This window comes from Phaethon aethereus, assembly GCF_964289735.1.
Source record: "Phaethon aethereus genome assembly, chromosome: 2".
Lineage (NCBI taxonomy): Eukaryota > Metazoa > Chordata > Aves > Phaethontiformes > Phaethontidae > Phaethon > Phaethon aethereus.
The window spans coordinates 147,692,648-147,705,402 of NC_138582.1; the positions used below are offsets into that span (position 1 = coordinate 147,692,648).

A 12,755-nucleotide genomic window follows, 5' to 3' on the forward strand; every position below is an offset into this window, starting at 1 on the left:
CATGTCCTTAACCATATTAATTCCGCTGATTTTTGAATAACCCTTCAGAGAACTAGAGGCAAACCAAGAACAACCTTCACGGTAAGTCAATAAATATGTTTTTTAAATCAGAGATATTTTATAAAATTTGCTGATAACTAAAATTGGGAAAATTCCAGGTAATGCCTTATTCTTTTAAATAAACATCTTCTTTCTCATTTATTTTTTATATCTGTGCTGAATTGCAGAAAATATAATGCTTATATCATTAAAATGAAATTAAATGAAGGACCCACAGTTACCAAACAGGTACAAACACAAAATGTGGGTGTTTGTAAGACAAACCCAAAGAGCTGGTCTTGTTTCAACACGTTTACACTTGCCCATTATGAGGATTCACTTGCAATTTATGGTATTTTAGTAACTTCATTGACATTAATAAGTATCTATATTTTTCTTTCAAACAAATGGTCATTGAGATTACCGTACTTGGCTTAATGGTTCTATATGTCTCAGCCAAATATTATTTTACAGGACGCTATCTTACATAAATTTAAAATGCATTCTGAAGATGAAAAGAAGCAGAAGCGTGCTGCAGATGGAAATAGTTGTGAGATCACTGCATCCAGCCAGAGTCATGAATCTGAAGACAAACAGTAAATATTCTTAAACATTGTAAATATGTTCTGTATTGAAGCTTATAAGATTACATTATCTTATTTTATATTTTATTTTATATTTTATATAATTTCATTTTTTATTTTCTTTTATTTTATCAGGAAAGCCTAATAATAGAAAGCTTTGTATCAACTTGAGAATAGCATTGATTGACACATTCATTTGGTGCAGAAGGACCTTTTATTTTTTTCTTTTAAGGACTAAGTGTTCACAGTATTGACTACAGTTTATTGAAAAACAGTTCTAAAATATGACTGAAATTGTGTCGGAATCGACCTCTTGGATACAATTATGTCACCAGCTGAAAATTATGTTAAAACTTTTACTATGGCAAGGAATCAATATTTTACATACCTTGAATGCTTTATTTATGTCCCAACCCCCCATGTACAAGAATTTGATTTTATATCTTCTTCTCTCCCATTTTGAAAGCTGCATACTGTTCACAACTTCCCTGATTGGATAGTGGAACCAGCAGCCCTTGCTGGTGTTGTTGCACCCTTGAGAGGGGTGAACTGGGAAGATCTTGCCTTAAATTTATAGCAATCAGGAGCCGATTGCTATTGTTTATATGTTGATTATATATCTGGAGGTTTAAATAAAAACATCCCAAGAAAGCTCAATAAATCATATTAATTTTACACACAACTGTTTCCTGTAAAATTATTTAATAATTATATTTTAATTGAAAGTCATTGATACATTGCACTAGTATTTCTGTGAAATATTGTTGCTTTTTAAATGCACTAAAATTATCATACCTTTTCAGCAAGAAAAAGAAGAAAGCGGAAAAGGCTCAGATGGTCAGCCCATTTATGCTGGTAAGATTTATTCTCTCTATATATGTGTACATATATAAACTCACATACACATTTTGAAGTGTAAGAAAAAATTCTTAAAATTATCTTATAGAGTACTGCATATGTGGTCTTGTCTCTACCAAATTCTTTGATACTACAGAATATTGGATATAGTATAACAATCAACTGGTTCTTTTTGTGGATGTAGTTTTATTAAAGAAGCTGTCTTATTACTGATATGGATTCTTAGGAGTCTTCCCTTACTAAGTTACCGTGCTAAACACACCCGTACTAGATTTTTGTTTATGAAAGGTAGGGATTTCCATGTTCAGTCATTTCTTTTGACACAATGAAAAGGGCATCCATATACCTAAGATTATGTGTGGTCTTGTCCTTTATATTACCTGAGTCAGGTGCTAATCAGACTAATTAGACTAATTAATCATTATTCAGTCACCTGAGTCAGCAGTAAAGGTCAACTCCATGGCACTGATGAAACTTACAATTAAAAATTGTGTACTAAAAAGGAATCTAAATTCTGGAAATTTTTAATTTTCTGCATACTTAAAAAAAGGCAATCTGTTAATATACCAAAGTAAATCCTAGGTCCTCCTTTAGTAATACTGAAATGTTTTATATTTTGTAGATTTAGTGTGCGTAATGTGCAAAAATGATATGGCAAATAACAGAAATAAAACTATAGCCCATGATGCTGGCCAGTGCCCAATTTCTCTGCTTTGCTATACCAGCTTGGACTTGTACAATTATATCATACCACTATAATTTACAATAGTAAACTTAGTATTTTACAGTACAGAATAAAGCCAATGATTTTGTAACAGATGAGCTCAAACTTTATTAAGTTCAATGGCAGGAAGTATTTAGGACTTCAGTAAGTTTTGATAATGTCTATGGTACATTAGGAAGAGTTTTTCTGACTGCATAATAATGAATTTGCAGTAAAAGTAATTATTGCCTTAATTATCACACCACTATTAAAATTTCTTATAATTTGAACTTTAAATGGTAAACTTAAAAAGGTCAAATTTCTTATGCCTTGTTTTCATATGGCCTTTCTTACCTGTGTGCAGATATTGATACATTAAAATAGTGTACTTGTCTGGTTTTGAGAGTTTATAGTATAAAAGTGCTTATATTAGCATGATTTATTCCTGTACATTTAAATTGTTTTGTAAACTTAATTTGTAATCAGATAAAGTTGTAGTTTTGCGACCCTAGGTGTACAATTGATAGCTTTTTCTTGACTTTCTTGGCTTTGTAGACATAACATTGTGTTAGTTTTCTAATACCACATTTATAATTAATTTCTCATCTCACTCACAGTTTCGATACTCAAATTGGTTGGATAAATTACTAATGATACTAGGCACTCTCCTGGCAATAGCCCATGGAAGCAGTCTTCCTCTTGCAATGCTAATTTTTGGTGATATGACTGATAGCTTTGTTGCTTCTGGGGACCCAGATTTTCCAGGTAAGAATATATCTGCTATGAAGAGAACAATGACTCATATTTGGGAAACACCCAGGGAGATTCAAGCATCTTGACAGGAGATACCAATGTCAGAATCCTCAACTTGCTACTACAATATAATGCAAATTACTAACTTTTGTGTTTGCTGTAATAGAGATACACTATGGATTTTTTTTTTCTCTAATTCTTAGTTTCTGCATCAATAGATTTTACTTTTAATTTTTTCAAATTATCCACTACAGTGCACATTCAACAAATCATGTTTAACTGTGGCTGTGATAAACAGAGAGGCTGGTTTTCCATCTCCTGAGTATGAGTTCCTGTTGATTCCCTATCATCAATTCTGACAATTATTGTTCACAAGGTGAAAAAGATCAATAAATAGATCCAACAGAAAATTTACTACCAAAAATAAAAGTACTAATTTTGTCTTGCATCAGTTTGTTGAATAGTCTCATTTGCTAAATCAGAAGTACGAAATCAAACACAAAGGAGGGTAGGTATGTACTGCTGGATACAAAGGGGAGTGATACTGTCACTTTGGTATCAACTCACGGTTAGACCAGATTATATTGTCCTTGAACTCACAGGTAGATGTTAAACTTGTGAACAGGTTTGTTGCCTGAAATATTACCTAATAAAATTTTATTAAACATTTTAATAAATGTCTATGGTTATACAGAAAATATAAAGTATGTGACTATCTCCTGTCCTGCACCCATTTTTGCTCTTATTATGCTGCTCTAAGACAGAAGCATGGATATACTGCCTGGATCGGAACAAGTCAGTTATGATTTACTCCTTCTCAAATACAATAAATTGATCAGATTTTTATGGTGCAAATGCAAAATGCTGCAGCCATAGTCTTCTGAAAACATTTGTCACTAATTTTTTTGTGCGTGAGTAAAATTTTAGGGCCAACAACAACATTATAGCTAATGTTTTTATAATGGATTAAGCTATCTACAGTTACTGATTTGATGTCAATCATCTAGGCCTGTATTTTTAATGGTTTTTGACATTATACAAAAGCTCTATGTTTTCAGAAAGAAAAAACCAAACTGAGTGCTTAATGAGTCTTTTAATCTCAAATTACACTGATGTAGTTTTGTAGTCAGTGGAGTTATGATTAATGTTATATTAGTATAATAATTGTTTTTGAAGGTTTTCAGGTAGAAGCCTGAAATTGTCACACGCCTCCGTTCATTAAAATCAACTTGATTCAAAAGGAGATGTAGCAACTCAAAATTTGCTGAACAGCATGCAGGAAAACAAATTTTTTAAAACTTGCTCTGTTAAAAATGTTCATTCTTTTCTTCCTTTCTAAGGAAACATTTCTGCAGTGAATTCCTCTGTAGATATTCTTGGCAAGCTGGAAGAAGATATGACAAGGTAATTACAAATTGATGTTTCCTGTTCTGTTTTTCATGCAGGCACACATTTCTAGTCAAGCCATTCTTCTCCCACAGATGTTTTACATACTTTCAACAACATAAAAGCAATGGTTGATTGAATAATATATGTACCTAAAGATCTGCACATGAGATTATTTGGGGCACTGGGAGGATTTTTGAACACCCCCAGCTATTCCCAACAATTTCCCTGTAATCTCTTGCTCTCACCAATCCCCACCCGTTTTCAGGGGTGCTCTGTGTCCCAATTCCATCTGCATTTCCTTCCTTCTTCTTTCCTCTGAGTTTATAAACAATAATTGTTATGCTAAAAAAATATATTGATTACCATTCATCAATTCCTTGAGCTATGGTGATTCACTGATAAAAAGCAGAATTAAAATTACCAGATAGTATCTACTTGCTACTAAAGCATCAAGTTCAACTAAATTGTCTGGACTAGAGAAAATACAGAGTTGGATTATATGCAACCTTAAATCTAACATTCTAGAGCTGGCAACAGCAGAAGATCAACAATAGAAGTCAGCAGGTGCTTCTGCTACAAAGCTTCATAAAGAAAAGGTCAAATAAGCAGAAACATCAGCTGCCAATAGATTTGTTTTGTTCAGCAGCTTTATTAACCACTGTCCACGGACTTGCTTTATGCAGGATGTCTAAAGTTCATGTGCATTTTCTTGTACCACTTCAACTTCTTTTCTTCAAGTTGAAGTCTGTTCCTCATTAGGTATTGAAAAACACCTGACATCTCAGGAATGCTGATGTGGTCTTCAAGGCAATTATCTTTTCTGAAGAGAAGGATGAGGATAAGGCATTCACTCTAGCAACTCTTGCTGTTTTCTACTGAAGTACATTGCCATTTCTGGTAACAGTGGACTGTAAACTTATAGATCATTTAGATTAAGTAATTAAGTTTCTAATAAAAAATCTATTTACACTGAACAGTTCTTTACCCTAAAATAAATGAGCAAGAGCTAGTTAGGAAAAGGCTGTTACTTTGAAATGAAGAAATCGTATGTAATGAGAATGAATTGGCAGGGAATTGGCAATTATGTTTTATAGGAGAGTATGAACACGTAGAGTTTCTTGCTCCCGCAACATTTCTGTTGGTTGGTCTCTGACATGAATGCAAGTAATGCATACACACCTTCACTGGGCCCAGTGATCTGAAAGGAAATTTGAAGGCAAAATTGCAGAACAAAATAATTTGTGCATGGGTGAAATTACCCTAACTGTTCTATGTGTAGCAAATACCTGATGCCTAGTTGCACAACGTCTTTAAAATCTGTCATGTTTATTCTAAAGGAAATTTTAAAATGGTTGTTCTTACTACATTTGCAATTATAGAATTCCTTTTCTGAAACGCACTAAGATCTTCGTCTCCAGCATATATTTCGACAACTCCAATAGTTTTATAAAGTGTTGTATAAACACCAATTCCTGTTAAAATATAAAATGAGATCACTTGAATTTGAGTGTTCTGTTGTTCTTGCAAATGTAAAAAATACCAAATTTATTTTTTCTACAGCAGTTAATTATTCACTGTATTTCTACCTGTTTAATTATCTCTTTGTAGTAATGGGTCTTATGGTTGGATTGCCTTTAAAACTCTATCTCTTGCTGTTACTAATTTCTCTTAATTTTAAAAATATTTGTGTAAGTGTTTTTGTTTTTGTTTTGAAATGAAAGTAATGACACAGTTTTAAAATCAACATGTTTTCTTTTTTTTTCTCTGAAGCATTTCTAACCTATATTTTAAAAGAAGGATGTACTAGAATTACAGAAGGTATTACTAAACCTTATAGCATAAAAGTAGTGTGTAAATCAATGTGTCATTTCTAAAAACAATAGGAATGCTCCCATTGTCCTCAGTGGACTATTGTCTAGGAATCACTACTGCTTAAAGAACAAAGAGTACAGGAAAACAGACAAGCTGGTACAAAGAAAGTGTAAATGTGAATATAGACCTACATCAACATCTAAATGTTTAGATGATTCTTTGATTCTGCCTGTTCTCATGACCTTAAGGAACGGTCTATTTGAGGGAGATATTTTATTAACATCATGCATGCCACCTTATCTTTTAGACATTAACTCTGAAAGTACAAATATGAATGAAAAGAGTTCCTCTTTAGAAACAGATAGTTGAATGAGGAATGTATTACTTAGCAGCACAGGAATAGGTTCTCTTCAAAAGTTTCTAGATAGAGCCTTGAGTTACTGTGTTCATCGGTTTGAAGAAGCATCTGTTTATACCCATGCCTTGTTTCTCTAAGAATGCCTGCTGTAATGGGTTTGCATGGCAAGGTTTTGGTAGCCGGGAGCCAGCAGGGGTGGTTTCTGTGAGAAGCTGCTAGAAACTTCCCCCATGTCTGATAGAGCCAGTGCCAGCCGGCTCCAAGACAGGCCCGCCACTGGCCAAGGCTGAGCCCATCAGTGACAGTGGTAGCGCCTCTGGGATAACGTATTAAAGGAGGGGGGAAAAAAGCTGCACAGCTGCAGCTGAAGAGAGGAGTGAGAGCATGTGAGAGCATCAACTCTGCAGACGCCAAGGTCAGTGAAGAAGGAGGGGCAGGAGGGTCTCCAGGTGCCAGATTCTCCTGCAGCTTGTGATGAAGACCATGGTGAGGCCGGCTGTGCACCTGCAGCCCATGGAGCTCCACGCTGGAGCAGAAATCCACCTGCATCCGGTGGAGGACTCCATGCCCAAAGGATACTCTGACCCTGTGGGAAGCCCACACTGGAGCAGGCTCCTGGCAGGGCCAGTGGCCCCGTGGAGAGAGGAGCCCTGGCTGGAGCAGGTTTGCTGGCAGCACTTGTGACCCCGTGGCAGGGACCCAGGCTGGAGCAGCCTGTTCCTGAAGGACGGCACCCCGGGGAAGGGACCCAGGCTGGAGCAGTTTGTGAAGAACTGCAGCCTGTGGGAAGGACTCATGTTGGAGAAGTTCATGGAGGACTGTCTCCCATGGGAGAGACCCCATGCAGGAGCAGGGGAAGAGTGTGAGGAGGAAGGAGCGGCAGAGAAAATGTGTGATGAACTGACCACAGTCTCCCTTCCCCATCCCCCTGTGCCGCTGGCAGGGGGGAGGTAGAGAATTCAGGAGTGAAGTTGAGCCTGGGAAGAAGGGAGGGGTGGGGAGAAGATACTTTAGGATTTAGTTTTTATTTCTCATTACCCTACTCTGATTGGATTGGTAATAAATTAAACTAATTTTCCCAAGTCAAGTCTGTTTTGCCCATGAGGGTGAATGATCTCTCCCTGTCCTTATCTTGACCCATGATCCTTTCATAATATTTTCTCTCCCCTGTCCAGCTGAGGAAGGGAGTGATAGAGCAGTTTTGGTGGGCACCTGGCATCCAGCCAAGGTCAATCCACCACACCTGCCAGCTCATCAAATAAGAATAAAAACTGTTTACAAGGACAAAGTTCTCACACAGGTGTGTTGAAGTACTGAACTATACACCTGGACTTGTTTGTGTTTGTTACTTGAACAAAAGTTTGCCTAAAACCCAACTATTTCTCAAAAGAAAAAACCCCCACTATTTTACAATGCAGTAAGCACTTTCTGTTAACTTTCAGCGATGAATTTACAGAATATATTTCATCAGCATGGAATCTGGTAAAGATATCAATCCCTTTTGATACTATTTGTCATAAAACGAAGTCCAAGCATAAAACAATTCTTTGAAGTGATGTAACATCATCAAGTAATTGTCTAAAGTAATTACTGCTGAATTTTGAAGGCGTGTTCTTGGTTGTAATTTGGTAGTTTCTGTGTAGAGTTTTAATGGAACTAAAGATGATCAAGGTCAATATTCAACCAGCACTTAGTTAGGCATTAACCCATTTTTATTAAACAGTTTAGATAAAGTTCATTTCATAATGGGTATAGTTCCAAAGTCCCTGACTAAAATGCATGGTATCTTAGCTAGAAAGAAGACTGGATTAAAATTTGAAAAGTTTCATCTCCATGAAAAAAGGAGAAAAGCCTTCTCTCCAGGAGAAAAATCACTTTCGTTCCTTGAGCAGAACATTTGCACACAGATTCCTTCAATATGCTCCTGCCAAGTTTCATGCTGCAGTTCTAAAGAATCAGTATGCATAACTTACTACATGCAAGTGAAAGTCCTAAGAGTTTTAAGCTTTTTGCTAATTATTTACTTTTATATATATGCAGTAGTCTTACCTACATATATAAATACAGTCATGTAATATGCACCATGAATATTTAGCCATTGGTTTTCATCAGGTTTTACAAACAGGGAATCAGTTCAGTTACATCTTTCTGGTTTAGTTCTGGTTTAAGTTCACCTGTAACTGATTCTGATGTCAATTCTGAATCAAATCAAATCTGATTTAATTCTGTTTGAAGAGTTTAAAACTGATTCACATTCAATTCCAGTGAATAGTGAATATAGTGGTTCACACACCCCTTGGTTTTGATTTGACACCCTGCTCATAGCACAGAGCTGAATTAATTTAAAAGTAAAATGTCAGTTATGAACAAAATAAAGAGCAAAAGAATTTTTGATCTAACGGCATTTGATTGCAATAGATATATATATATAGTAATTCTGTATTTTCAAATCACAAAATATTTACAGCTTCCAGGCACATATATATTTATGTAGACAGGCACCTTATATGATGTAAATGTGTGTGTAAATATAGGTCTATATATTTAGGTCTGTTTATATGGGTTAAAATAAAAATGTTATGGAGATTTTGGAAATGACACATTTAAGTCAAAAGGGTATTGTTTCTAAAATATATTTCTAAAATAACCTTATGAGAAAATATATACCATGTTGACAAAAGAAAAAGTAATTTTTGTCTAACAATAGCTTTGTTTACTGAATGTCTGAAAACTGGTATTAAATACTACTCATAGAAAAGTTGGCAAGTTTTACAGAGGAGTGTAAACTCTAATATAAACATATAAACTCTGATTCAAGTCTGAAACAGAAGAAGTAAACATCAGGCTAAATACAGATTAGCGAGGTAATTAAAAGTAATTGCAGAGAATCTTGCCTGTTTTTTTTTCTTGCAGATATGCGTACTACTATTCTGCACTAGGAGCTGGTGTTCTTCTTGCTGCTTATATCCAAACTTCATTTTGGACCCTAGCAGCAGGCCGGCAAATTAAAAAAATTAGAGAAATTTTTTTTCATGCAATTATGAGACAGGAAATTGGATGGTTTGATGTAAATGATGTGGGAGAACTTAACACTCGTCTTCTAGAGTAAGTATACTGTACCTCTTCCAATGTTATTTTATCTTATTAGGCATGTATGAGTTACAATCTTTTAGTTTTAATTTTTTAATTTAATTATTTTATTGTGACATGAAATTTCAGTAAGTTGAATTATTTCATTGTCAAATGAAGTTGTCAAGTTTTCTCATGGAGACTCTCAGAGACTGAACTTCTAATACTTCTGATGCTGGACTTTCACAGGGATATGAGAAGAGCATTTTGATAATTTCCCTTGAACACTGAGGATGACTAAAGCCCAGCCTATGAGATTACCCCCACGAAGAGAAAATGTAGTTCATTTCTGTGCACACTGAGGGCTGAATAAGGTGCTGACTGACCCCAGCAATGTTAACAGCTTTAACTGCATGACAAGCTATCCTTTCTCTTTACATGAAAGGCTTTATCTTTTCTTTCCAGAAATCCTGCAGTTTCCAAACAGATAAAAAATTTGGAATTAAGAAAGTGAGAGTAACTGCACTCTAGGCAGAATTTCAACCTTTTCAGACAAAAACAGGTTTATAACATTATGTTTTCACAAGAAATGTGAAATATTCCTTGACCACGCTGTATAGTACTTAATCTTGAAGTAGACAGTTGTTCGGAAGTGATTGAATAATAAAGATTGTCATCTACACAGATGCCCATGTAACAAAATTCAAAAGCTTTCTTGTGCTTTCTACATTTTCCTTCCTGTCTGGATGTCATTTGTTTTTCAGTGATGTCTCCAAGATTAATGAAGGAATAGGTGACAAAATTGGATTGCTTGTTCAAGCAGTAACAACATTTGTAACAGGATTTGTTGTTGGTCTCATAAGAGGATGGAAATTAACCCTTGTAATACTATCAGTCAGTCCTGTCCTTGGACTTTCAGCAGCCATCTGGGCAAAGGTAGGTCAACATACATTCAGTGTCAGGTCTTATATTAATGAGACATAATGAAATAAATCTACATATCTTTAATTTTACCATTAGAATGTATTGCTTAGAAAAATTACAGCTTCAGATAACATCTATGTACGTAAACTCTTAGATGAAATGTATATACATACCCTCATGTAGTTTGAATATTATAATTCCCATAGATTGAATAGACTTGTTTGCTTTGAAGCCGTTTCTGCCAGTATAGCATATTTTTATATAGAAAAGGAAGCAAGATATACAAGTAGAATCCACATCTGTAACTGTTAAAGTTCATCCACGAGTACTTGTTCTATTGAAAGAAATAATTGCACCTCCTGAAAAAGAAGTGAAAAAATTAGACCAAGTCTTGGTCTCAGACACAGAGATCTTTTTCAGAGTTGTTAACAGCTTTGGTAAGAAATTTTAGACTTAGGTGAGAGAAGTACTAAATTACTGTGGGATCGGAGTGACTTACATTTGTAGTTTGGAAGCCTTCCAATTTTGGTAGTATTTTATTTCCCTTACATTTCAAAGTTCATATAAGCCTTCTCTGTCTTGAGTGAGTATATAGTGGAAAAGCTAGGAGTGGAGAAGCACATGCTACGTATGCGTACTGGCTAAGAGTCTTCATGGACTGTGGCCAATTAATGTAATCTATAGAGCCCTCTGGCTAAGGTAGCCAGAGGTGAGAATGAGCTGAGGAGAAGCACACCAGCTCAGTATGAGTAGTCATCTAATCTCCTGCACTGAGTGAAAGCAAGAGTGGAAAATCCAGCCCTTAGCTGTTGAGAATGAGTAATGTTGAATTCATAATGTACTTAAGGGTTTTGATATTGAACATTATACACTCATGCATAATATAATCAAAAGAAGAAAGTGTGATGAAAGCCATTATGAAGTGCTTGAGCTCATTTTGTTTTTCTTGAGTCAAAGTATTTGATCCTGTATTAGGTTCTCTCTACTTTCACTGACAAAGAACAAGCTGCATATGCAAAAGCAGGTGCTGTTGCAGAGGAAGTTTTGGCAGCAGTCCGTACTGTAATAGCTTTTGGAGGACAGGAAAAAGAAATTAAAAGGTAAGAGCAATGTTTGCTTTCATCAGCTGATTTTTAAAGTACTCGCTTCAAATGCTTTGAAATTTTCTTATATCTTTGCTGTTGAAAGTCTGTCAAAACAAGTCTGTCTTGTGCTTCCTGCATTTTTGGGCAATGGAAAATTGTCTGTTAGAGGTTATTATAAGTTTCACTAAATGTTGAAAGACAATTAGTTATTTTTCTAGAAAAATACAAAAGAAGTTGATATATTGTCTCTACTCTAGAAAGTATACAAAGTGCTTTAAACACAATGAAAGCTTTAGACAAAAAAAAGGCCATGCCGTGAGAAGATGATGGTATCCTTGGTAATCTGATTACTCAGTAGTTGTTGTGAAGGTACTAATAAACAATATCTCTATTTCCACTATACTGTAAAACATCATTCTTGTGATGTATTTTAACCTTTTGTCTTAAGCTAACACTTACAATCTCAAAACCTGTCATGAGTGGTTCACGATCAAAGTTCACTGACCTGCAGGTTATTTAAAGAACTTGAATGCCAATCCCTGAACTGCAATGCCTTTTTTTTCTATATACCAAGTTGACAGATGTTGGACATTTTAGGAGTTACCTTAAAGTCTCTGTGCTTGACTACCAGGGTTACCTTTGTACAGTCTTTGGGTTATATATTTTATATATCTTCTTGTACTTTGTGAGTGTTCTTTTCTTAATTCATCCACAGAGTTTTTGTTGCTGTGTGCCATGGTATAAGTCTGAGTCTGTTTTGAACTTCTATCATTCTTCCAGATACCACAAAAACTTAGAAGATGCTAAACGACTTGGAATAAAAAAGGCTATTACAGTTAACATTTCTGTGGGTGTTGCTTTCTTACTGATGTATGCATCATATGCACTAGCTTTCTGGTATGGAACTACCTTGGTCTTAACTGATGATTACACTATTGGTAAAGTTCTTACAGTAAGTATTAATGAGTAAATTCCCAATAATAGTGAGAAATATTAAAGAAAATACATTAAAGTGTATATTGGGAACTTATTTGAGTTTAATAAGAATTATGAGCCAAAGTCGGCAAAATAGCATCCCTTCTTCTTAACAAAAATATTGTCACTACAAAAGTCTACATGTTGTTTGTATAGTATCTCAAAATCTACACCAAGCCAGATAAAACATGTATTATTTTCATCTG

At 35.1% G+C, this 12,755-nt stretch overlaps 1 protein-coding gene across 2 annotated transcripts in view; it reads left to right on the top strand.

Annotated features, from left to right (window-relative positions):
• Window positions 1-375: 375 nt before the first annotated feature.
• LOC309417424 (ATP-dependent translocase ABCB1-like) overlaps window positions 376-12,755 on the top strand; it is a gene marked incomplete at its 3' end in the record, with an annotated part of 41,818 nt that continues 29,438 nt past the window's right edge. Inside the window, exons 1-8 of one of the 2 annotated variants that reach the window (XM_082014926.1) lie at window positions 376-635; window positions 1,427-1,478; window positions 2,802-2,949; window positions 4,278-4,341; window positions 9,410-9,601; window positions 10,330-10,501; window positions 11,465-11,589; window positions 12,355-12,526. In XM_082014926.1, the coding sequence (XP_081871052.1) occupies window positions 487-635; window positions 1,427-1,478; window positions 2,802-2,949; window positions 4,278-4,341; window positions 9,410-9,601; window positions 10,330-10,501; window positions 11,465-11,589; window positions 12,355-12,526 (1,074 nt within the window). In that variant the 5' untranslated portion in view covers window positions 376-486. The remainder of the gene's footprint in view (window positions 636-1,426; window positions 1,479-2,801; window positions 2,950-4,277; window positions 4,342-9,409; window positions 9,602-10,329; window positions 10,502-11,464; window positions 11,590-12,354; window positions 12,527-12,755) is intronic. The other variant, XM_082014927.1, reaches the window with a different exon arrangement.